The following is a 27,759-nucleotide window of genomic DNA, read 5'->3' as shown; positions in this document are numbered from 1 at the left end:
ACTCAATTTGAGCTTCTCCAGCTTCTCTTGATAGTAAGGACAAATATCACCCCTATATTTATTCATACCTTCAGCATTCACATGAATTCTCTTCATCATTTTCTTCCTAATCCACTCAAAGCAACTAACCACAGGTTTATCCCTACTCTTCTTAATATAAGCATTGAAGCACTCACTCATATTGTTTTGCACAACATCGGATTTAGTTTCAACTGAGAAAAAGCACCTGGCCCATGTCTTGGGATCTTTCTCCATCACCCATGTCCATGCTGCTTCATCAAATACCTTAAGCTTGTTCATATAGTGTTCCCACAGCCTAACAGTCCCAGCTTTAGCAGCATCCCACAACAGCTTCTTGTACTCTAGTCCTTTGAATATGAGCTTCATGTTGTCATACATGTGCTTCACACAGAACCTATGCTCTACTCCAGGAATCAACTTCTCCATAGCTTTAACCAAACCCTGTACACATACATAAACAATTATCAAAATCTATCGTATTCTATAATAATTAGATCAAACTTAAATGAAACAAAGGTATTGTTACCTTTTGCTTATTAGACATAAAAATCCACTTTGTTGCCCTAGGATTTCCAATCAGTGAATAGATTCTCCAAGAACCACTCCCACGATGCTTTGCATTCACTGTCTACCATTGCCATAGCCAATGGATACATTTGTTCGTTTCCATCTCTTGCCACAGTAGACAAAATTTGGCCACCCAATGGTGTTTTTAGAAAGCATCCATCAAGACCTATTATTGGTCTCAAGCCAGACTTATAACCTTCTAGCTGTGCACTAAACAACAACATATAAACATTCATTTGTGCCATTATTACTGTACATCATACAAGAAATAGCATATGAAGATCGTTAAAAGCACAACTCTGAACTCACAGGACATCAAATTAAAGACAACCCAAATCAACAAACTTCATTAACACTAACATGCAACCTTAACAACAACGACCACAAATTCGTAACAAAACAACAAGAAAATCGTATATACTAATTCCTATCGCAAAAACCCTAACTAAAAGAAACAGAACGTAACGAAATTGAGATTAGAGAGCTATGAGAACCGTGTATGTACCTTACTTTCCAAGCTTTTACACCCTCAAAAAGTGGTCTTCACCCTTACTTCTGCTCCTTCATACTTCCTTAGGGTTTTCCGTTTTCTTGGAAAATAGGTTGGATACGAACCGTATGATGTAGAAGATGATGAATTTCGACTTTTCCCCTCCAAATTCCGACTTGATTATGAGGTTTTTCAGTGATTTATGGTGTCTGGTAATGTTGAAGTTCAAAGGTTGGAATAGGAAGAGTTGCGATTTTGGGGCCTGTGTTTGTGGTTTTAAATATCAAATATTTTAATTTAATCCCTGTTTTTTCCCTGGTCAAAATTTGGGTCAAACTGCCACGTCATCAAAAATAACGGAGTGAGTGAAAAAATCCGTTCTTTGCTAACGGCGTTTAGCACAGACAAAAAAATTACCACAGGTTCGAGTTTGTAAAAAGTGTATACCACATGCATTTTTTTGTACTTATCCCTTTATTTTTTTTGGACTCAAAATTAAATTTATTTAATAGCACACTTATTATGCAACATTTTCAAAAAACCATTTTTTTATGTTTATCTTTTTTTTAAACATTTATTTTATTTTCCATATCCAAACAATATCTAAATAATCTAAAACTAAAAATTTGAAGAACTAAAGTTGCTAATAATATCATCAATTCTTAAAATATTATATTTTGAGGTCAGCAACTAACAAATTAACAATGTTAACTAATTTTTTTGCTAGCGGTGCATAATCGTAGTCCGCTTTTTACGATAAAAAAAACTACAAACGTCCATCTCCAAATCAAGGAAATTATAGTGGTTATATTTAAAATTTTACTTTATAAAAATCTCATCTATCCCAGACCTAACACGTTGGGGATGCTTGTCTGCTACTGCCAACAACACCCATAAGAAGAAAAATATTTATTATTTTTTTTAATGTATTTCATTGTTATTATGAAACGTGCCTTTCCATTCTCTTTTCCCTCTTCAATTATTTTAACTATTTCTCAAAAATTAAATGATACGCTAATTGTTTTATTTGCCTCAACTTTAACCTGAAATAAATTAATTTAAAATGTTAGAAGACTGTATCATTGACTTTGTAAAATATAAAATTAAATTTGAAAATTAAATAAGCCAAATAAAAAAAATAAAAAATAAGGATGCAGAGTGTGTATTTAATGTAACTATTTAAATAATCAAATAAATAAATTAATAATTTGAATATTCTATAAAACTTACTTTGTCAAAAACAAAGTAAGAATAGAAGGCACCTTCTATTTAATGTTCATTTATTATTTATTAATATTTATTTTTAGTTTTTCTTTTTATTTAATATTGTTTATGGGAATAAATCAAAATTATCAACTCTAAGCAGTGAAAATATCTAATTATTACAACTTATCTCGATTTGGATTTGCATACTAATTTTTTAACACACAATTACATAATTCTCATATGATTTTGCCATTCTTATCTTAAAAAAAATTAATTTGGAATGAGTTGTCTAAAATTTTCATCATTAACTTTTTTGACCTAATATTTGAAAAAACTCTTTTTATGAGATACCTTTGTTAAATGTATTCCTTTAAACTTTGTTTGGATAAAGTGTTAGTAAAAATGATAAAGTAAATAAATTAAAGTGACTGTCTATAAATTACGCGTCCAGATCCTCTAGAGTTTAGAAAAACTCTACAGTATAGAGTTGAGCAAATCTAAGCCCTCCAATTAATCCAACAGTCACAATTAAAACCAAATAAAATATTAATTAATTGTCCGGAGAATTATGCTGCATTCGGAGATAATTTTTCGGCGTCTGTGGTGGCCGGAGAAAAATCCGGCGGTTATGGATAATTTTCCGGTGACTGTGGTGAGTTGACAGTGAAGGAATGTGGGGGAAAGGAATGGAATGTGTGAAAAGAGAGTGGGTGATGGAAAGGAAGAGAGAGAAAAAAGAATATTAATTAATATTTTATTTGGTTTTAATTGTGATTGTTGGATTAATTGGAGGGCTTAGATTTGCTCAACTCTACACTGTAGAGTTTTTCTAAACTCCAGAGGATCTGGACGCATAAATTACATTATTGTGTTTGGAAATAAAATAAGTTAAGTCATGGTTTAATTATATTATTTATTTGATTTGAGGGTAAATGAAGATAAGGTTATATGTAAAATTACTAAAAAATAAAATATTTATAGTAACTAACATCATTGGAAATAAAATAGAAAGGTAAGGGTTTTAGAAAATAAAAATACTTTACTATTGACAACCTTCCAAATTGGGTGTTAAAAAATACACTCAATTTAATCCATCACTTACCAAATCATAGAAAAAAAAGAACAAGGTTCACTTTTTAAGTGGATTGTCGGAGCAAAAGAGAAAAAAGAGGAACTGTGGATAAACGTGTTCACAAAAATATAAGTATAGAAAAATTACATATTCAAACACTACCCAACCCATCATGTCATATAATTCGAAGTACATTGAATCTTAAATCAATTTATCTGAAGCAAATCACGTATCGGCTTAACAACAAACTCTTCTCCAGTTTGGACATTTACACCTGAATTTTTTAACCAAATATAGAAATGAAGTTAAAGCAATGTGGTTTCTGAACTGATATCACTTAAAAAAGAAACATATTAAATAAACCATACACATATAGAGCACTCTAAAACATATTAAACATATTAAATCATAATTGAAACTCTTACCTAGGTTTAAAGGTAGAGGTGTAGGTCGAAATTGAGATTGAGGCGGAAGCGACGACAAAAAACTTGGGGTATAAGTGAATTTTCAGCCGGACATCAGATATGGTTTTTGTTTAAAGGTGATGGTGTAAGTTGAAACAGAGGTCGAGGTGGAAGCGCCGAAAAAAAAGCTTGAGATATAAGAGAATATTCAGTCGCCGGACATTAAGTGTTAATAAAAATGATAAAGTAAATAAATTAAGTGATAGTCTATAAATTACAGTGTTGCGTTTGGAAATAAAATAAGTTAAGTCATGGTTTAATTATATTATTTTATTTGATTTGAGGGCAAATGAAGATAAGGTTATATGTAAAATTACTATCAAAGGCAAAATATTTATACTAACTAACATTATTGGAAATAAAATAGATAGTAAGAGTTTTAGAAAATAAAAATATTTTACTATTACAACCTTCCAAATTGAGTGTCAAAAAACTCATTTAATATAATCCATCACCTACCAAATCTTAAACCCACTCAGTACTGTTTTCAATGTAAACTTCTTGTTGCAGTAGTTGAACAATTCTTCTAAACTTGGTCCAAGAAGATCAATGATCATGATGTTGTATTCAACTTCCACTCCAAACCATTTGAGATGTAGAATTCCAGCTTCATAAGAGAAAAATTAGATGAAATTGTTTACAAATTACATGAAAATGTCATGCTTTGAGACCATTTTCCTGCCTTAGATTAAATTTCTGAGGAAAATTTGGAGCACAAGAACCTTAGACAGAGTTAAGGTTTATAAAATCAGAAAAGGCAATACAAACAAAAATTTGTCATGTCATAAGTTTCAAAAGCTCTAAACATCTTATAACTTAAATTTAAATATGTGCGTGTTAGAGATAAAGAGGTGAGGCTTACTCCCTCCTTAAAGAAGCATATACAACTTGAATTCATATTGAAGCTATGGATGTTTGGTCTTCACAGATTCCTGAAATTTGGAATTCAAAAAAACGAAGTCAACAATCAACAAAGTGGGTCATGGATAAATACATTATTTATAAAGAATCAGACATAAGGTGCAAATACAAATACTACAAAATTCTTACATGAAAAAACTGCTTCTTTTGGACAAAATTGATGTCATAATTTTAATTAAGAAAAACCAATGACACTTTGCATAAGGCTAGACAATTATTCATAAAGAACTCGTCCAAACCGTTACCTTACTGGGTACTGCTCAATTAAAACTGGATTGAAACCTTTTTCTGTACATAGTAAATGCCACATTTAGAAGGAACAAAATATACATTACCTATACTAGTTCTAATTTTTAACAAGTAGTCTAAACCTTTACAATAAGTTGTAATCATTTCACAAAAAGATGCTTAAAACTTAAAAGTATAATCCAATTCAATGCCCAAAAAACTCACAAGCCAAATCATAGAAAAAATGAACAAGATTCAAGATTCACTTTTTAAGTGGATTGATGGAGCAAAAGAGAAAAAAGAGGAACTGTGGAGACACATGTTCACAAAAATAGAAGTATAGAAAAGTTGCATCTTCAAACACTACCCAACCCATCATGTCATATGATTCGAAGTACATTGAATCTTAAATCAATTTATCTGAAGCAAATCATGTACCAGCTTAACATCAACCTCTTCTTCAGTTTGGATATTTACATATGAATTTTTTTTACAAAATATAGAAATGAAGTTAAAGCAATGTGGTTTCTGAACTGATATCACTTAAAGAAGAAACATATTAAATAATCCATACCCAGATAGAGCTCTCTAAAACATATTAAACATATTAAATCGTAATTGAAACTCTTACACGGGTTTAAAGGTAGAGGTGTAGGTCGAAACTGAGACTGAGGTGGAAGCGACGATAAAAAAAAACTTGGGGTATAAGTGAATTTTCGGTCGGACATCAGATATGGTTTTTGGTTAAAGGTGATGGCGTAGGTTGAAACAAAGGCCTAGGTGGAAGCGCTGATAAAAAGCTTGAGATATAAGAGAATATTCGTCGTCAGACATAAAGTGTTAGTAAAAATGATAAAGTAAACAAATTAAGTGATAGTCTATAAATTACATTGTTGTGTTTGGAAATAAAATAAGTCAAGTCATGGTTTAATTATATTATTGTATTTGATTTGAGGATAAATGAATATAAGATTATATGTAAAATTACTAAAAAAATAAAATATTTATAGTAACTAACATTATTGGAAATAAAATAGAAAGGTGAGAGTTTTAGAAAATAAAAATACTTTACTATTACATCACAACCTTCAAAATTGGGTGTCAAAAAATTCATGTAATTTAGTCCATCACTTACCAAATCTTAAACTCACTAAGTACTATTTTTAATGTAAACTTCTTGTTGCTGTAGTTGAACAAATCTTCCAAACTTGGTCCAATAAAGATCAATGACCATAATATTGTATTCAGCTTCCACCGAAAACCATTTGAGATGTGGAATTCCAGCTTCATAAGAGAAAAATTAGATGAAATTGCTTACAGATTACATGAAAGTGTCATGCTTTGAGACCATTTTCCTGTCTTAGATTAAATTTCTGAGGAAAATTTGGAGCACAAGAACCTTAGACAGAGTTACAGTTTATAAAATCAGAAAAGGCAATACAAACAAAAATTTGTCATATCATAAGTTTCAAAAACTCTAAACAACTTATAACTTAAATTTCAATATGTGCATGTTAGAGATAAAGAGGTGAGGCTTACTCCCTCCTTGAAGAAGCATATACAACTTGGATTCATAGTGAAACTGTGGATGCTTGGTCTTCATAGATTCTTGAAATTTGGAATTCAATAAAGAAGTCAACAATCAACAAAGTGGGTCATGGATAAGTACATTATTTATAAAGAAGCAGACATAAGGCGCAAATACAAATACTACAAAATTCATACATGAAAAAACTGATTTCTTCTGGACAAAATTGATGTCATAATTTTAATTAAGAAAAACCAATGGCACTTTGCATAAGGCTAGACAATTATTTATAAAGAACTCGTCCAAACTGTTACCCTACTGGCTACTGCTCAATTAAAACTGGATTGAAACCTTTTTGTGTACATAGTAAATGCCACAGTCAGAAGGAACATAATATATAGTACTTGTACTAGTTCTAATTTTTAACAAGTAGTCTAAACCTCTATAATAAGTTGTAATCATTTTATAAAAAGATGCTTAAAACTTAAAAGTATAATCCAATTCAACGCCCAAAGAACTCACAAGCTAAATCATTGGAAAAAAAAGAACAAGATTCAAGATTCACTTTTTAAGCGGATTGATGGAGCAAAAGAGAAAAAAGAGGAATTGTGGATAAACATGTTCATAAAAATAGAAGTATAGAAAAGTTGCATCTTCAAACACTACCCAACCCATCATGTAATATAATTCGAAGTACATTGAATCTTAAATCAATTTATTTGAAGCAGATCATGTACCAGCTTAACATCAACCACTTCTCCAGTTTGGACATTTACACATGATTTTTTTTCAACCAAATATAGAAATGAAGTTAAAGCAATGTGATTTCTGAACTGATATCACTTAAAGAAGAAACATATTAAATAAACCATACCCAGATAGAGTTCTCTAAAACATATTAAATCGTAATTGAAACTCTTACCCAGGTTTAAAGGTAGAGGTGTAGGTCGAAACTGAGAGTGAGGCAGAACCGACGATAAAAAACTTGGGGTATACATGAATTTTTGACCGGACCATCAGATATGGTTTTTGGTTAAAGGTGATGGCTTAGGTTGAAACGAAGGCCGAGGTGGAAGCGCCGACAAAAAGCTTGAGATATAAGAGAATATTCGATTTCCGGACATTAAGTGTTAATAAAAATGATAAAGTAAATAAATTAAGTGATAGTCTATAAATTACAGTGTTGTGTTTGGAAATAAAATAAGTTAAGTCATAGTTTAATTATTTTATTTGAGAGCAAATGAAGATAAGGCTATATATAAAATTACTAAAATATTTATAGTAACTAATATTATTGGAAATAAAATAGATAGTAAGAGTTTTAGAAAATAAAAATACTTTACTATTACAACCTTCCAAATTGGGTGTCAAAAAACCCATTTAATATAATCCACCACTTATCAATCTTAAACCCACTTAGTACTGTTTTCAATGTAAACTTCTTGTAGTAGTAGTTGAACAAATCTTCCAAACCTGGTCCTAGAAGATCAATGACCATGATGTTGTATTGAGCTTCCACTCCAAACCATTTGAGTGTGGAATTCCAGCTTCATAAGAGAAAAATTAGATGAAATTATTTATAAATTACATGAAAATGTTTTGCTTTGAGACCATTTTACTGTCTTAGATTAAATTGCTGAGAAAAATTCGTGTTAGGAATAAATGCAATTACGATAAACGAAAAACAAGGAAACACACAAGAATTGTTTACCCAATTCGCCACTCGATATGAATGACTATGTCTGGGAGCACAACCAAGCCAGAATATTTCACTATAATGAAAGAGATACGGATTACAGAGAAAGAGGTTACATTTATACTCCTCAAGAAACCCTAACCATCTTCAGTTGGGCCTATCTATTAGTCTTCAAAAGTCCAACAATTTGGAGCACAAGAACCTTAGACAGGGTTATAGTTTATAAAATCAGAAAAGGCAATACAAACAAAAATTTGTCCTGTTATAAGTTTTAAAAGCTCCAAACAGGTTATAACTTAAATTTCAATATGTGCGTGTTAGAGATAAAGAGGTGAGGCTTACTCCATCCTTAAAGAAGCATATACAACTTGGATTCATAGTGAAGCTGTGGATGTTTGGTCTTCACAGATTCCTGAAATTTTGAATTAAAAAAAGAAGTCAACAATCAACAAAGTGGGTCATGGAATTTGTTTTGGAATTTGAAATTTGTTTTGATGTCATTTGGTTATACATGTTTGCTATTGTTTTGGTTTGATATTGTTTTGGTTATACATGTTGTTTACTTGTGTATATTTTAGGCAAATAACAAAAGATACTAGTTCGCAGTTGAGCAAAACTGCGAAGCTTGAGTAAGATCACGAAGGGAAATACAACTTCACGAATTTGAGTTTTCTTTGCGATTTTATCCCAACAGCGAAGAATTGCTTTGCAGTTTCTGATAATCGCTAAGCAAACTCATATCTGCGAAGTAGTATTTTGGGCAAAACGTACAACATATTAAAAAATTTACAGAACCTTAAAACCAATCGAAAGAAATAGCAGAAATACAATAGATACACAAATATGATGAATGGTAAGAGAGAAACAAAGAGAGAAAGAAGAAAGAGTAAGAAACTTCTAAATTGTTATATATATATGAATGGTACTTTGAGAAAATCACAAATGAAATAATCTAGATATTTAATTAATATGTTGTGTAATGGATTTAAATATGTAAATGAACCTTCAAATTTATGTAGTTTTGTAATTAACTCAAATAATTAATCAAGATATAGCATAAAAATTTCTCTTGCAAATACACCAACTAGCTATCAAACAAGAAGAGAGAGACACTCAATAAACATTTGATCTAAGTTTATAATGATATATTGGATTACAAAAGAAACACTAAAATCAATAATCCTCTAACTATAACATAACCTTTACACTCCCATACATATCTATATTTATTTATCTTGTTGGGTTAACTAATTAAGCAACATTGGCATAATGATTAATTAATTAAATTAATCCAATCATGCATAAATATAGATATTATAACAATGGCTGCCAATGGGGAGGAGGAAAGAGGTGATGGAGTTGATTGATTTTCCGATCGACTCACGATATTTGAAAGGATTATCGGAAAAGTTTACGTGTCCATTATTGTCTGGAAGTTCTCCATATAAATTTTATATACGTATCATCTTCTGAATGCGAATTTGGTCATTCACCGTTAGATCTAGGCTTATTAAATCTAAGCCGTAGAATGCTTTGAATCTCCATCTTAGGATTCTAATAAGTCTAGATCTAACGGTGAATGATCAAATACTGTATGGTCATGAAGGTCCATGTGATCAAAACCGTCGAGTAGCGACATATTAGTACAGTAGACGTATCATTTCGTAGTCCGGGACCATTTGGGTGCACCATGGTTACCTAGAAGAAGAATATTGTGAAGTCCAAGCAGAAGCACTAAACAAGCTAGTATCTTTCCATCCAAGTTTCAAAGTTCCATCTCCTTGAACAAGGCTATAACCATGGTGAGGAGGAAACATATTCAAAATCAACTGAGCTTGCGCCATTGAATTTCCACTCATTGGTACCGCCATAAACGAACTTGATGCACCACCTAACTCACTTCTCCAATTCCTAAACTTATCTTCTCCACTTCTCGCCGGACCTCCGATGGCTAACACATTGTTTATTTCTCTGTAAAGCAGCGAATGTTCTACTTTATGTCGACTCGCATCATCATATGCTAAATAAGCTCCGACTGAATCAAACAGCGTTGAGTAGTAATGAAGAGAAGCAACAAATCGATCCAAGAACGATCCGCCATGGAAGATCTCTTGCTCCACAATAGTTAAAACTCGTGGCGCGATTTGTTCGAGAAGTCTCATCGTCTTCCAATCTGGACCTGTTGCATCATACAGAGAATGTTGCAACCAGTGTACAGCTAGGGTTTCGCCTCTCTTTAATTGCAGAATGTTAACATCGATTTCCCCAAATTTCTTCGCAATTGGATGAAATTCGAATGTCATTCCGAGCCGTTTGGCGAAGACGGAGAGTTGCTTCCCTGTATCTACTAAAACCACCATTGAAGCTCCCATCCCTGTCATTCTAACATGAGGCGGACCTTCGATTCGTGTAGCTAAGATGTGGAAGAGAGCTGGCCATTGTAATCCCTGCATTATATCAAGGTCGATTATATGAACTCTATCTCGGCGTTGAAAAGCTTCGAGGATTGCTTGATTAGAAGTGAAATGCGCGAATTTGATGAATGGAGAGATGTTGTTGAAGAACTGGAAAGCTGAATGGATGCTCTTGTGATTAATCAATGGCGCACAGATTCCTAACCAGGAGTTTATAACTCTACTCGACATAGCTTTGGCGAAGTAAGCAACGACTCTTTCTGCGCAAGATGGACCGTATGGAGAAGCCATTTGCGTAAGCTCAAGCAACATTCTATGAGCTTCGCCGAGATTATCAACTGAAATCGCAACCGCACATTCTAAAAGTAAGGTAATCAAGTTCAATCCATTCTCATCTGTCTTACTCAATCTTGCACTATTGTTTGTCTCGCAGCTAGTGTTCGACGAATTGCCCCAACGAAAATCTTGGCTGTCTCCGCAATCGAAATAGCTCCTATCGGTGAGTTTTCTCTGCCGCATATTGTTATTATTATCACCATTTAAGAGTGAAGGAAAATTATTGATAACATTGCTGTGAGTGTGAGAGATAATCGCCATTGTTGGGTCTGGTTGGAAACTTTCTTCAGGAGTGGCGATTTCAGGCATGTCATCAATTAGTTGTTTGGTGACATGTTCGACCCACTCAGAAAGCTCATGGTTTCTCTCCAAATTGACAACTGGCTTAGAATTTGGAGCAGGTTGAAACCCTAAAGAGGCATAATTATGATCCCATGGTATCATATCAATTGCCCCTTGATGAACCACTTCATATCCTCCTTTCATCATTCAATTCAAGAAACTTAGATCAGAATTGAAAGATAGAAAAGGATGGAGGAGGGGTGTTCAAGAGAGGTAAGGAATGATTTTTAAAGGGAAAATCTAGGAAGAGAAACAAACATGGTCTGGTCTGTGTATGATATAGCAGAAAGTTTTAGTTTGAATTAGTTTAATGCAATGCAAGAGCATGGCCGGCATAGCCAGACATATAGATGAAGATAAATTACTTGGAGCCAAACACACGTCAGTTTGGTAGTGATGAGTTAATTAATTAAATTATTATTGAGGGCTTAATTATTAATTATTAAACTCTTTAGGATTCAATTTCAAAGACTTCTTTTTTCTAGCAGAGTGGAATAAAAGTAATTCTACATGCGGACAGGATTATTTGGATTTAAATATGTTTTCCAAAAGTAGAATGGGAAAGATGGAGAAAGAACAACTACCCACATATAAAATATTAAGAAAAATAATTTGTATTTTATAGAATGATCGTCCATACATGCAGTATGTGGATAAAAAATTAATAACAAATGTATTAGCTAGGAAACTTAATTAATGCATTTAAATGATCATATATATTTAGGTGCGGATAAACTTGATTTATGTTTATTTTAGATTATAGTTGTTGGTATCAAGGATACTCTAAGTTGGATTTGGATTGGTTACCTCTATTGAATAGTTATAAATACATTGTGTTATTTATAAGTACAACATAATCCCTCCTCTAAGGTGTTTTTCTAGACGTATATTAAAGCCTAAATTTAACATGATATTATAGTTATCTAGTTTGACACGTAGGTTACCCAATTATATTAGATGATATTATTATATGTCTTGTAAAACCTTATTTACGATATCACATTAAATAAAAAGCTAAAAGAAGTCGGACACGTGGATCAATGAAAAACCTTATACGAAAAGCATAACTATCAGGGTTACATGTTCCAATCACATCCCCGGATTCCGAATATATGCTTCTACTTTCTAAAAAGCGTCGTAACTTACAGAAAGGGAAGACAAGTACAAAAGTGTATACATATGTGAGCCAATCATGCATTGGCCACGTGGAAATCTACACAGTAGAGAGGTACCTTTCACTCCCTTTTAAAAATAGTTATTCTCAAAGAAGCACAAGGTACACAATCATTCTAACTTCATTCTGCTTTCTAAGGCATTCTTACTTTACTTTCAGTAACATCACTGACTTAAGCATTGGAGAAGGACGTTGTATATTGGCCCATCTCTAACAGTTTGTTAATTCTTATTAGGTAAATCGAATTCGGTCTACCAAACCTATATTGAAAATTGAGATACATCATTTCACGTAATTATTCTAGACATGAGGCGACGTGTTAAGTATCTTACACTAGGAATGTATTATTTAAGTATGAGACAATTCACCTTTTGAAGTTTTTTTTTAAATGAGTTGGGTACAAATTTAACACAAAAGAATAGGCAAGTAGCTATTAAATTTAGATTATAATGATGAGAATAATAAAACTATTATGATGGTAGTATTAGGTTAGATGATGAGCTCTCATGTTTCTTTTATATATATTGAGAAGAGTAGTTAAATTGATATTATTATCTGTTTAGGATTTGCTCTTATCACAAATACACTTATCTGTCATGTGTCTTTCTGAAAATATGCCTTTATATGGCTGCATGGTTAATTAATTTAATTACAACTTGAATTTCTTTAAATGTTTACTTTGATTGATCATTTGACGAAGATGATTGCTCCTAGTCCAAAATAATGTCCTTTGTCTAATTATATTCAATCTAATGCTTTTATAAACTATAATTCAAAACGATATGTTTTTATTTTTCTAGTAAAATTATACTATATTTTACTTATAAAAACATCAAACAATATAATGTCCTTTTAGAAGAAGAACCTTGAACAATGTATCCTTAACATCCGATGTTGGAAATATATATTAATTTTGATGGGTTAGGATCAAAGTTAGGTGGATAGTTAGGGTTTGGTCTAATGGAAGACTATAAATAGGTAGTCAACCCACATAATCCTAATAAATAGCAAGAGATACATAATCGTGCACTTAGTTCATGGAATCATCAAATCTCCTCCTGAATCATTTTGATGTAGGAGTTGTATGATTGGTAATATGAGATTTTCGATTATTCCGCTGCAACTCAATGATAATCTACACTACAAGAGGTAACCTGATTAGTCTTGTTTTATATTCAGATTTACTATCGGATAATAACTTTATTGGTATATTAGAGCCACATATCTCGTGTTCTGACATTTTATATCCATGTTTTAGTTCAAAAGTATGTTTTTTTGTGTGCATATGATTAATCTTTATGTTACAGTTGATCTTCGCAACAAGATCTCGAGCCTTCGGAGACAGTGATGGATGAACCCGAAAAGGGAGCTACGACTCAACATAGAATGGACCGAGAGGCCTATGTGGCCTGAAAAAAAAATCACTGCTCACATCATCTTGCTCAATGCGATGGATGATGATATCATTAAGAAGTTTCGTAAGAATGAGAATACAAAGTGATATCAGAATATCCAATTACTCTATGTTTACTAGCTTCAAGTCACATGAGAATGGAGAAAACCATCAGACGGGGGCTGGAGTCCCGCGAACCCTCTCTGATGCTTAAGTCAGTAGTGAGAATACTTAACTCGAAAGTAGTTGATATGAATGTGTAGTAAAGAATTGTGTACTTGTGGTGATGATTTCCATGCTATTTATAGATAATCATTTACATATTGGTTTGTGCCTTCATACATGTGTTAGCATATCATAGGTTTGGAACCTATAATTCTGTAATATACTGAATTAAGCGTGTATTTTGAAATCTGAAGCTCCTTTCCCTTATTTGTTCCGGAAAGGTCCTTTTTGATGGATGGGCTGGCATGATATAGCATTCAATGGGTCTGGGCTTATTCGGTTAAGCCCATGACATTATTTAATACCATATCAGGAGCCCCCCCCAAGAGTCTTTTGAAAAGCTCTTTAGGACTTCTTCGATCACTTCAATTTCATCATTACTTCTAACAGTAATGATGTCATTATGACTTCATTCTTTAATGCGTCGTTTTCCCTTGAAGCTTTTATTACATCTCAGTAATCAGTGCCTTGACATGTCCCAAAAACTCTTCATTCTCTCATTTCTTCTATAAATTCAAACAATATCTACGGACGCAATTTCTTCTTTCTCCTTCGCGATTTCTAGCATTTTTGGCAAAACTATAAGTTTCTTTGAACCCTTACTTTCTTCATCTTTTCTGCAAATTCCTTTAATTTTCATGGCTCCTAAAGCTGCTACCCAAAATGTTCGTCATTCCCAAGCTCTTGAGGATACTGAAGAAGTTAAAAAGCCCAGAAAAGTTAATCCCAGATCCCTGATCAACCCTCATCCTTAACTGAAGAAGACCTCCAGAAGATAAGAGAGCACTACGATTGGTTGGAGATAATGACCATTTCCCTTTCGAAATCCACCAAAATAGCCCATAATCCTCCCTCCAAAGTAAAATTAGGGGGTTTTACTCAATACCTGGAGTGGGAGATGGCTTTTCCTCTCCACGAAGGTGTCATTTCGGTCCTGCAAGAATTTAACGTATACCCCTGCCAAATCACCCTAAATGCATGGTTGGAGCTCCTCAGCTTCAACAAAGTCTGCATAGATCTTCGAATTTTACTAATCGGCTCCTTGTTTCGGCGTTATTAGCGTCCAACCAAGAAAGACGATGAAGATATAGTGTACTGGACCAATTCTTAGAAATGAAGACCCTTCATCAAAGAGAAAGTTCAGAGTCACAAGGACTTTAAGCCAAAATGGTTCTGGATTGAACCGAATGGAATAAACCCCAATAACCCATACATCCAAGGCTTTCCTTTTGTTACTAAATGGAATACTGAACCAAAGTCCTCCACAACATGGAAGCCGGAACGAGCCTTAACGCTAACCGAAGAAGAAGCAACAGAGAAAATTGAAGCTTAAAGTTACGAATGGGACTATAAGGACATGGTTAATGTTATTCAAACCGGAGGACGAACCTGCTTTTATAGTAGAATCCATGGCATTGTCTATCCTGGCTCTGAGAAATCGGTCGAAGCTGAAAGTGAACTTTACTTTTTATATTTGATTTGCTTTCTTTTGTTTTTATTTTGCAGTTAATCTCACAATGTCTATTCATGATGCAATCATGGCTCGGCTGAGAGAAATGGAAAGGGAGCATGAAGCTGCCCTTCAGAACAAAGAGCCAAACTCCAAACATCAACCTTTAACCCTCGATGGTGCTGAAACATTCGAAACACTGCTTGCTCAGCCACAAACTGTTGCCAACACTTCCTCACTTCCTCTTGCACCTAACTCATCTCTCATTCCTACTCCAAGAGAGGAAATGGCTCAAGATGTTTTCTTAACTCCTCCAACAGCCAACAAAGTGAATGATAATATGACACACTATTTCTAGGTGCCTTTGGAGACACCCCAACCATTCCGGAGCACGAAGTCAATGTTCAACCTTAGGCCATTGACTTGACTTCCTCCTTCAAAGCAATTGTTTCCATTCCTGGCCTAAACAAAGCTACTGGAAAATGTCCTGAAAAGAAAGTCCCACTGAGAATTGAAGCTGCCTTATCTTCGAAGAAACTAGCAATTGAAAGAAGCGGCTCTTTGTTATCAGATTCAAATGTATCTGATATTGAAAGGTTGCTTCATTTCAAAAAAAATTCAGAGAAGGAGCTTGAGCAAACCCGCCGGCTGAAGCAACTGATTGTCCCATTGCCTTCTAACTGCTCATTTGCTACCAAACGTTCATTAATTGGGGGGTATTGAGATAAACCTCAAAGAGCCTGCTTCCAAGAGATGAAAGATCACTAAGGAAGCAAGGACCAAACATAAAGCTGACCCCCCCAAGTAACTGATTCGGTTATCTTGGAGACTTTGGATATGTTTTACCAGTATGATCATCTAGAGGTAAAGATTTCTTACTTATCCTCATATAAAAAATGACTTTTGCCTGTTTTGATTATATTTGTCTTTTGCAGCTGTGGAGTAAGTTATTTGGAGAGAAACATCTCTCTCAAGATCCCTGGAACCATTGAAGATATCTATCGGCTTGCCGTGATGCCAAACGACGCTGAATACTTCGAACAACTGAATGTGTATTCAGCTTGTCGTGAAGTATTAGAACGAAAGGCAGCCGTAAGTCATACATTTATTACCTTTTTGTTCCTTCGGGCATTTACATCTTAATGACCACATCTTTTCTTGGTTTTCAGGATCAATCAGCCACCACTCTTCTGGTGGAGCAATATCGCCTTCTGGCCGAAAATACAACGAGCAGAATGAGCAACTTCAAAGGCATATTTTATTGAACGCTCAACATACTTGAAGCTTTTGAAGAACGAACTAGTCGAAGCCCGAAAGGAAACTGAAAAAGTTGAAGCTGAGAAACAAACTGCCCAAAAAAATGAAAAACTAGCTCTGCAAAATGATAATGAGGCTTTGGAATTGAACGAGTTGATTGGCCGTTAAGAAGAGACCATTCGGAAATAGCTGAAAACTTTGCAAACTCTTAAGCAGATCATGATCGGTTGAAAAAAAGAGATCAATCAAACCAAAATGTCATCAATCATTTTTCGATTGATCTGAATGCTCTTCACGAAAAGTGCAATAATTTTAAAGTTCTTCTATTAAGTGCCAAGGTTGAGATTGACGAAGAGAAAGAATGAACCGAACTGTCGAACAAAGGTCTGAAAGTAGCCCAGGAATCTAATGCAGCTTTGCGTGCAAAGATGGAAACTCTCCAAGCAAAAAAATACTTCAAATATAGCTTCCTTCGCATAGTTTGACCTCTTCAATCTCGTCACATCGCCTGCTGAGTGCTCTAACCTTCTTGTTACACTTTTTGATAAGTGTGTAGAGGTCACTCAGGGCATTTATCATTTCATTTCTGAGCAGGGGTAGTGATATTACCTCAGTTGAATGTGCCTCATCGTCAGATGCAATGGAGGGGTTAGCATGCTCAGAAACACAAGGCTCAGCAAGCTCATCTGCCATGAAGTAGATCTTTGCTGACTCAGTGGCATCAGCTCCTGATGATGATGACTCATCACTATCACTCCAGGTTGCCACCATTGCCTTCTTGTTGTTCTTCCTTTCCTTCCTCAAGGTAGGACAGCTTGATTTGATATGGCCAGTTTGATGACATTCAAAGCATGTGATGGGCTTTGAGCTGTCCTTCTTGTACTTGCTGTCGCTAGACTCAGCTTTATACTTGTCAAACTTCTTGTAAGGCTTCTTGGAATATTAATCATTCTTTCTGAATAGCCTTTTCATCTTTCTAGTGAACATTGTTGAAACACCTTTCCACAAGATTTTGATTTGACAAAATCATCCATGATTAAGAGGCAATTAAATTTAAATGCTTTGATTTAATTGTACTAATGTGTTTGTTCAATATTGAGTGCAAAAATATATATATAAAGTTAAACAGGACAAAAGTCAGCATAAGCCAAGCTGAGTGAAATGGAACTCAGCATGAAAGAATAGAAGCTGAGTGGAGTGAAACTCAGTCTCAAAAGTCTTCTTCAAAAGTTGCCAGAACGAAGCTGACCAATTAGAAGACTTTCAGAATTGAACGGAGCTGACTAAGAAGGAACTCAGCATGGAAGTTGAACATTCGAAGATAACGAATGATGCTGAGTAACAGTCAGGACAGCATGAAAGATCCGTTCACTAAAGGACAAAGTCTGCAATCTTCTGCACCAATAATTAAAGCCTCAAAAATACACAGAAGATAAATTCCAAGAATCATGGGTCAATGGATTATTGGTAAAAGACAACTGGCACAAAAAGACAAATCTGATGCAAGAAGACAAAACCTGACACCTGAAGAAAACAGAGAAAGGGAATGGCGGAACAGACTGAAGCTGACCAGAAGCTGTCTGCTAAAAGAGCCGTTTTGGACTTAACAGCTAAATCATCTCAAATGATCCAATCTTCAGAAATTCATCTATAAAAGGACAATGATAGTTCTTGGATCATTTGCCGAAGTATCAAAAGAAAAATACAAGAGAGAAAATCTTGAAAGCACTCAAATACAAAAAGATCTTACACCAACTTTTCTATTCTCTGTGTAAATGCTAGATTGATTGTTTTGTAATCATCTAAGGTGTTCTTTAGTTGAAAAAGAACAAGTGTGTGATCAATAGGAATATTGAGAGTGTCGAGCTGAGTACTTGGTTGTAAGTATTCAGTGGTAGAAAAATCTAAGTGTTGGGTTGTAGTACTTAGTAGGAGCTGAGTAGACGAATAGAGGACGTACTCTTGCCTACTCACTGCCTTGTAAAGGGTTTGTGCTCTACCTTGAAAGAGCTCAGTATTGGATTGAAAATCCCAGGAGGAACTGGGGACTGGACGTAGGCAGAGAGGCCGAACCAGGATAAGTCGTGCTGAGTAACTTCTAAACTCTTTCTCTCAATATATATATATATATATATATATATATATATATATGTGTGTGCATGTGTTGCTTGTTGCATTTACTCAGCTTATAAATTGTTAAAACTGAAACTGAGTAAATCTGAGTGCTAAGTTGGAAGCTGACCTTTCAAGTGTCAATTCCCAACTCTCAAGTCAAGCAGTCTTAGTCAGCATAGAACTAAAACTGTCTGACTAATCAATCGGCCGTGCTGACCAACACGCTGAGTTATCAAACTTTTAAAATAACATTAAGTCAGCATAATTAAAAGCAAAAAAGTTACATTAGTTCCTAACCCCCCCCCCCCCCCTTGGAACTAATTACTAGGGACCAATAAGTGGTATCAGAGCCTAAGCTCACTACTCAAAGATCTAACAATCTTGAGCTGATCCCTAAAAATGGGTGAGAATAGCACTCGTTTCCTCCCAGGAAACCAAACAACACAGATACTCCCTGAGGGATTATCAATCACTAGACCTCCCCTATTCTTTGGGTCAAATTATACATTCTGGAAGAATAGGATGAAGAACTTTATACAAGCCACGAACATGAGTGCATGGCTTGCAATTGTTCAAGGTCCACATGTGCCATACAAAACTGTTAACAATGAGAAAATTGTTAAAAGTGAAGCTGAGTGGACAGAGGATGACCTCAGAAAATTACAAAATAATGCTTCGGCTATCAATATGCTTCACTGTGCTCTAGATGCTGCAGAATACAATAAGATTTCAGGTTGTGAGTCAGCACAGGAGATCTGGAAAAAGCTGGAAGTGACTTATGAAGGCACCAGCAAGGTCAAGGAATCCAAAGTGAACCAACACATGCGATTGTATGAGCTGTTCGAGATGACTGACAATGAGGACATCTCAGCAATGAATGCCAGGTTCACCAACATAATAAATGAGCTTAAAAGACTCGGTAAGAATTTCACTGAAGAAGAACAGGTGAAGAAGATCTTACGAAGTCTTTCCAAAAGCTGGCAAGCTAAGAAGACAGCTGTAGAGGAAGCTCAGGACCTGACCACCTACAAATATGATGAGCTGATCGGTTCCTTGCTGACCCATGAAATTTCCATGAAAAACTTTGAAGCTAAAGAAAAATTTGAGGACAAGAAACAGAAATCACTAGTGATGAAAGCTGACTCCACAGAAGCTGAGTCAACTGATGATGAGGAAATGGCCATGTTTACTAGAAAAATGAAAAAGCTGTTCAGAAGAAGTGAAAGAAATAGTAAGCGGCTATACAAGAGAGGAGACAGATATAAAGCTGAGTCCAGTGACACCAGACACAAAAAGGACAGCTCCAAGCCTGTCACATGTTATGAGTGCCATCAAACTGGGCATATTAAGTCAAGATGTCCTAATCTGAAGAAAGACAAGAATGGTAGCAAAAAGGCAATGGTGGTCACATGGAGTGACAGTGATGAGTCGACATCATCTGAAGCTGAGCAAAATGAAACAGCCAACATATGCTTCATGGCAGATGATGGAGCTGACCAATCTCAATCTGAGCAAGCTGACCTCTCTGGAGATTCTGAGCATGAGGAAAACAACAATGAGGTAACATCCTTACTTTTGCTTAGAAACGAAATGGTAAATGCCCTGAGTGACTTATATACACTAACTAAGAAGTGTAACAAAAAGATTAAGGCACTCAGCAGGCGCTACGACGAGATTGAAGAGGTCAAGCTGAGTGACCTCCGATATCTCCTCCAGGACAACTCAGATTTACATACCAACATGCAAATCTTACATAAGTTTGTCACGGAGGTTCAAACTGAGTCAAAGAAACTTAGAAAGGATGTCACAACTTTACAGAACCAAATAAAAGGTTCAACAAAGAATAAACCCCATGCTGAGTACTCAGGTACTGGTCAGCATAAACAGTTTACTCAATGTAGCTGTTGTGGGAAGAAAGGACACACAAAAGCTGTGTGCTGGCATAACAAACAGACTGTCCAATGTGACTTCTGTGGTAAGAAAGGTCATACTACCAAGGTATGCTGGCATGCTCAGCACAACAATGCTGACCACACTCATCATCACCCTCAAAGGGTAACTATGTGTGGTATTTGTGGTAAAAGTGGCCATACTACAAATGTATGTCGTCACAAGTTAAAATATGACTTTGCACCTGTTTACACTAACAAGAAAGGACCCAAAAAGAATTGGGTACCTAAAAACGAATAGTTTAAAATGCAAGTCAGCTTGACATGCGTGGAGAAATCAAAACTCTGGTATATAGACAGCGCATGCTCAAGACACATGACAGGTGATGAAACTCAGTTCATCACACTAGAGCTCAAACGAGGAGGTAGTGTAAGCTTTGGAGACAACAAGAAGGGCAAGATAGTTGGCTCAAGAACTATCGGAGGTAACCCTAAAATTGAGTCAGTCTCCTTAGTTAAAGGTCTCAAATATAATCTTCTAAGCGTAGCTCAGCTTTGCAAGAGTGGAAGGAAGGTTATATTTGATGATACTAAGTGTCAAATACTCGAGGGAAAAACAAATGATTTGATTTTAACAGCCCCTCGTGTAGAAAATGTTTACATGTTGAGTTTGGAAAAACAATTTTCAAAAAGTATATGCTTAGTGTCTAAAGAGGACAACTCCTGGCTATGGCATAGGAGACTTGGGCATGTCAGCATGGACCTCCTTGCCAAACTAGCTAGAAAGCAATTAGTTGAGGGATTACCCAAGTTAAAGTATGAAAAAGATCAACTTTGTAATGCTTGTCAGCAAGGTAAACAAACCAAAAAGTCTTTTCATAGCAAAAAGGTTGTCTCAACCAAAAGACCATTGGAATTACTACGTTTGGATCTTTTCGGACCTATCCAGACACTCAGCATGGGAGGTAAGAAATTTTCCTTAGTTATTGTGGATGATTTCTCTAGGTATACTTGGGTCATCTTGCTGAGTAGCAAAGATGAAACACTTGAGATGTTTACTACATTAGTCAAAAAGCTTGAAAATGACAAAGACCTAAGAGTAGCTCACATTAGAAGTGATAATGGTGGAGAATTCAAAAACCAATTGTTTGATGAATTCTGTGAAACTAATGGTATTGACCACAATTTCTCTACCCCTAGAACTCCTCAACAGAATGGAGTTGTTGAAAGGAAGAATAGGACAATAGTAGAAATTGCTAGGACAATGCTGAGTGAAAATAGGCTTCCAAAGTATTTTTGGGGAGAAGCTGTCAATACAGCATGTTACATATTGAATAGGGCCTTGGTAAGACCCATATTAAAGAAAACTCCTTATGAACTTTGGAAAGGACGAAAGCCCAATATTGGATACTTTCGTGCGTTTGGGTGTAAATGTTTTATACTCAACACTAAGGATAATCTGGCAAAGTTTGATGCCAAAGCTGACGAAGCGATCTTTTTGGGATACTCAACAAACAATAAAGCATATAGAATTTATAATAAAAGGACCCAGGTTGTAGAAGAGTCAGTCCATGTAGATTTCGATGAAACTGGCCCTGCAGGAAGAACAACTCAACACACAGAGGAAGAACCCAACTCAGCTTCTGCTGACCAGAATGGACATACTGAGTCACTAGCACAAGAACTGACCAAAGGTAAAATCGAAACTGAAATTACCTTTGCTGACCAATCTGTCCCTGCAGAGATTGTAGAAACACCTGTTCCAAACAACTCAACATTACCCAAGGAGATAAAAATTCCAAGAGGACATTCAGAAAAATCCATCCTGGATGATGCCAACAACAAAGTAATGACTAGAGACCAGCTTAGAAAATTCCTTAGCAACGTTGCTTTCGTATCAGTTCATGAACCAAAGAACTTTGCTGATGCTGAGCATGATGAGTATTGGATCAATGCCATGCAAGAGGAGCTTGACCAATTCACGAGAAATGAGGTATGGGATTTAGTACCTAAACCTAGGAATCAAAAATCCATAGGAACTAAGTGGGTTTTTAGAAACAAACTAGATGAGCATGGAAATGTAATTAGGAACAAAGATCGACTTGTAGCCCAAGGCTATAGTCAGCAAGAGGGCATTGATTATGGTGAAACCTTTGCACCAGTTGCTAGGTTAGAAGCTATACGTATATTGTGTGCATATGCTAGTTTCATGAACTTTAAATTGTATCAAATGGATGTTAAAAGTGCATTTCTTAATGGTTTTATAAACGAAGAGGTATATGTTAATCGACCTCCCGGTTTTGAAGATCCAAAATTTCCAAACCACGTTTATAAACTCAAGAAGGCCTTATATGGCCTGAAGCAAGCTCCAAGAGCTTGGTATGAAAGGTTGACCAACTTCCTGCTGACCAGGAATTATGTCAGAGGAAAAGCTGACACAACCTTGTTCATTAAGAAAAAGGGTAAACATACCCTACTTGCACAAATCTATGTAGATGACATAATATTTGGTGCTACTGACGAATCTTTATGTCAAGAGTTTAGCAAACAGATGCAGACTGAGTTCGAAATGTCTATGATGGGAGAACTCAGCTTCTTCCTTGGACTTCAAATTAAGCAAGGTAAGAACGACATCTTCATTAGTCAGTCCAAGTACACCAAGGAGATGTTAAAGAAATTTGATATGTAAGACTGTAAGCCCATATCAACCTCTATGGGTACTGATACTGTTCTATGCAAAGATGAGAAAAGTAAGTCAATAGATAGTAAACTTTATCGAGGTATGATAGGCTCCTTACTTTATCTCACTGCTAGTAGACCTGATATACAGTACTCGGTATGTTATTGTGCAAGATATCAAGCTGACCCAAGGGAATCTCACTTAATTGCTGTAAAAAGAATTTTTAGATATTTGCAGAGCTCAGTTGATGCAGGTTTGTGGTATCCAGCCTCAAATGACTTCACACTCATAGGATACACTGATGCTGACTATGGACGGGATAAGCTAGAGCGTAAGAGTACTTCAGGAGGATGTCATTTCCTTGGAAGCTGTATAGTATCCTGGTTCAGCAAGAAGCAGTCATCAGTTGCTCTGTCTACAACTGAAGCTGAGTAAATTGCTGTTGGAAGCTGTGTAGCTCAAGTCCTATGGATAAAGCAACAGCTTGAGGATTATGGAGTAAGAACTGAGACAATAGAGATCAAATGTGACAACAAAAGTGCCATTGATCTATCCAAGAATCCTATTCAACACAGCAGGATGAAGCATGTCAGCATAAGGCATCACTTCATCAGAGATCACGTACTGAAGGGTGAGATCAAGCTGACCTATGTGCCAACAAATGAACAGCTTGCAGATATCTTCACCAAGCCCTTGGCTCGTGAACAATTTAACATACTAAGGGAAGCTATCGGTATGTCTAATCCTCTTCAGTAATTCTAAGTATTTGAATAAATGTCGAGTGATTGTCATGCTGACTGATATCAATCTAGTAACTACTGCACATTGAGCTTAATAGTCTATGCTGAGTAGATACAAATGCTGAGTAAATATTCTGTGCTGTGTAGATAGACATATTGAGTAATCACCTTATGCTGAGTGAATGTACATGTTGTGTGATGAACATATGTTGAGTTACTAAGAGATAGGAAACCCATCTACGTAGAATTAAATACTCAAACGACTCATATTCTTGCAAACTGAGTAAATGACCACTTGCACCGATAAACAATGACACGTGTAACAAATCATACCTAGGAAAACGCAAGTAATAATGAATACCCATGCGCCGAACTTGTCATAAATGGCAGAATCTTTGTCGATTAAAGTCCCAAGATGAAAACGGCTAGTTCATTAATGACTCAAAACTCTATAAGTAGTGGAAGGATCCCCACTCATTACTCTTTACGCTTACGATCTTCTGAAATCGAATTCTCCTTTCTCCCTAAACCTTAAAAACCTTCCTCGGTAATAATGGCTTCCGGCAAGAACGAAATCCCTAACCTCACCACTCAGCCTGGCCAAACCTCTAGCAAACCTACTCAAGCTGACCCCGCTGGTTCTTCGAGGCAAATCGAAAGGAATATGATCAAGGTCCATAAAAAGGTCAACAACTTGGAAGTATTGAAATGTAGATGGTTCTCTCCAGGTTTCGTCACTTCAGAGAAACCGTTCTGCGACTGGATCGAGAAGAACAAATGGACCGGTCTCTTCTCACTCGCCAGAAAAACATACCCTAGACTGGTAAGAGAATTCTATTCCAACATGTTTGTTGATGAAGAAGATGCTGACTATTTGGAGACTATAGTCAAAGGTCAGAAAATCACCATAACCCCTGCCTATCTAGCTACTTTGCTAGATTTACCAGACGAAGGAATAGAATTTAGGACAACAAAAGAGAAGGTACCAAAGGAGAAGCTTGACAAGATCAAGGGGTTCTGCAAACCCAAAGATCATAAAGGTGAAATACCCAGCACCTGTATGGGGCAAGAACAGAAGATGGCTCACTACATGCTGACCAACTTCATCTTCCCCAAACTCAACTCAGCCTCATCTGCCTCCAATTTTGAACAGTGCTTCATATGGCACATGTTGACATACACTCCACTTAACATGCCCGTCTTTCTGGTTGGGGCTCTTCAACGCAGTGGAAAGAAGCTCAGGCTGGGTTCTCTGATCACTAAGATCATTGAGGACAAACAGATTGAGACAATCAATGAAACTGATACCTTGGGAAATGAGATCACAGCAGCTCTGCTGGTTGGTTTATTATAAAATCAACCATTGAAAGGATATGAAGAAGTTGTAGATGCTGAGGAAAATGATGAAGCTGAGCTAGAAATTGAGCCTGAAAATGAGCCTGAGAAAGAAGTGGAGGCTCCTGTTGAGTCACCTAAGGAAAAGAAGAGGAAGAAGAGAAAGGCCATTGACACATGCTCCAAAGACATCAATGTTGTTCCAAAGAAAGTGAGACTAGTGTCTCAAGAAAAGGTCAAAGCTGACAAGGATAAGGAGAAAGCTGAGTCGGCAGAGAAGAGAAAGAGGCCAGAAGAGCCTGAGGATGAAGAAGAGGGAACTCCAGAATCCCCCTTGATGAAAAGGAAGAAGGTTAATTCCTTAAAGACAGTTGAAGCTGATCCCCTAGATTGGGTTGTATCGTCCAAAGGTCATGGAACTGACCTAGAAAAGGAAGCTGAGAAAGAAACTGAGCAACAAGCTGAGAAAACAAATGTTGAAGTAGAAAGGGAAGCTGACAAAGAAACTCATGTTGAGGAAGACGTCCATACTGAGCAAGAAGAACCTGCTGATGTTGAGCAACCTCAGGGTGATGCTGAGCAAAGAGTTGAGGAAGAAGAAACTGTTGCTGTTGAGGATCATGTTGAGCAACATGAGCATCCAACTATGGGAGAAGAGACAGTTGATACTGATGAGGAGAACATTGATGCTGACCCTTCTCCTCCCAAGGAACCAAAGTTCAAGCGGCTTAAGAAGAAAGCCCATAAAACTCAAGTTATTGATCTCCTTGCAGACTCTCCTCCTCAAGATATTGATGCTGAAATGTCCAAAATTCAGTTCAAATATTTCTCTCATGATGCTGAGTTTGAATCTTCTCCAACAGATCTTGTGCAAAACCAAGCCTCTGTTACTCATATTGAGGAACAAGCCAAGACTCCGGAGAATCCAAAAACTGCTCAAGATGGAACAAATCCTGCTTCAACTTCATCCACTCAGGATGAGCAGGTCAACATGACTAACCAAACTCCACCTCCCACTCAGCATGTTGACAACTCAGCCCCTGAAGATACTCCGCATCAAAGTCCAGTCACCAATCAATGTGATCAATCTGGCAGAGAGCCAACTCCTCCACCATCAAGCTCAATTCCAGCCTCTGAGACAAATGCGGCTCAATTCACCTACTTGAATGCCACTGCGTCAGGCCGACGCATTATTGCCTCTGCTCAGTGCTTGCTTCAAGAATTGAACCCTCCTCAAGCTGATGCTGCTAGATCTTCTGATATTGAGTCCTCTCAACTGCCTGGAATCACTCAGCTTCTCAATGAACTAAGAGGACTCAAGGATCTAGTAAGTGTTATGACCACCATTCAAACTCAGCAACCAAGGCAAGACCAAATAACAAAGTTGACTGAATTGGTTCTCACAATGGTGACCCATCTGAACTCGCTTGAAGGCAAAATCCAACAACCATCAGACGTTAATCTAGGGTATGCCACTTCTGCTGAACTTCAAGGATATTTTGCTAAGTTAACTGCAGAACTGACCAAATCAAGCGCACATGGCAATGCTGAGTTTGCCACCTCTGCTGAACTTCAAGAATGCTTTACCAAGCTTAATGCTGAGCTGACCAGTACGTGTGACTTAGTATCTTCCTCCTCTCAGTGTACAATTGACCAACTGAGTGAAGCAGTCAGCCTACTCAACATCAACAAAGCACAGATGGATGTTGATCCAGTCTCCAACAGTGAACTCTTAAGCTTTTCCCAGGCGATTATGAAGGCAATGCGCATCAACCATGCCCAACGCATATTTTATGACTCTGCCTTGCTCAAGATGTACCACCAATCTTTTGGTCAGCTCACCAGCTCGCTCACCTGGCTTAGCAAATCTCATGAATGCCTGCTCAGCATGATTAGCAGTTCTCTTCGGGTTCCTCGCCATGTCCAAGATGACAGTGTTCCTATAATTGATGGCTTGCGAGAAAGTACTAAGAGGCTCCAGCATTACTCAACTCACCTCTCCTCTCATGCTCGCACTGACACATTCATTTATAAACCCGATGATGGAAAAACGGGGGAGACAAGTCAAGGAGGAACTCAGCTTGCAGGTAATGCCTCAGGAAGTAAAGACAAAGGCAAAGGAATAGCTCAAGCTGACCACCAAGCTCAGAAGAAGTAGAACTAGATATAGTCTAGTAAATGTTTAGAACTTGCATAGAAACTTTCACATATGTTTT

The 27,759-nt window shown here is 36.3% G+C and overlaps 1 protein-coding gene across 1 annotated transcript; it reads right to left on the bottom strand.

Moving 5' to 3' along the window:
- Nucleotides 1–9,868: 9,868 nt before the first annotated feature.
- Nucleotides 9,869–11,536, bottom strand: LOC136230863 (protein SCARECROW-like). Its single transcript, XM_066020060.1, has one exon. It carries the CDS (start codon nt 11,430–11,432, stop codon nt 9,888–9,890), a length of 1,545 nt encoding a protein of 514 aa, XP_065876132.1. The 5' UTR covers nt 11,433–11,536; the 3' UTR covers nt 9,869–9,887.
- Nucleotides 11,537–27,759: the final 16,223 nt, after the last annotated feature.

Source organism: Euphorbia lathyris, chromosome 5, assembly GCF_963576675.1.
Source record: "Euphorbia lathyris chromosome 5, ddEupLath1.1, whole genome shotgun sequence".
NCBI classification, from domain to species: domain Eukaryota; kingdom Viridiplantae; phylum Streptophyta; class Magnoliopsida; order Malpighiales; family Euphorbiaceae; genus Euphorbia; species Euphorbia lathyris.
Note: the sequence above shows the minus strand (reverse complement) of the source record. Positions and strands in the feature narration are given on the sequence as shown.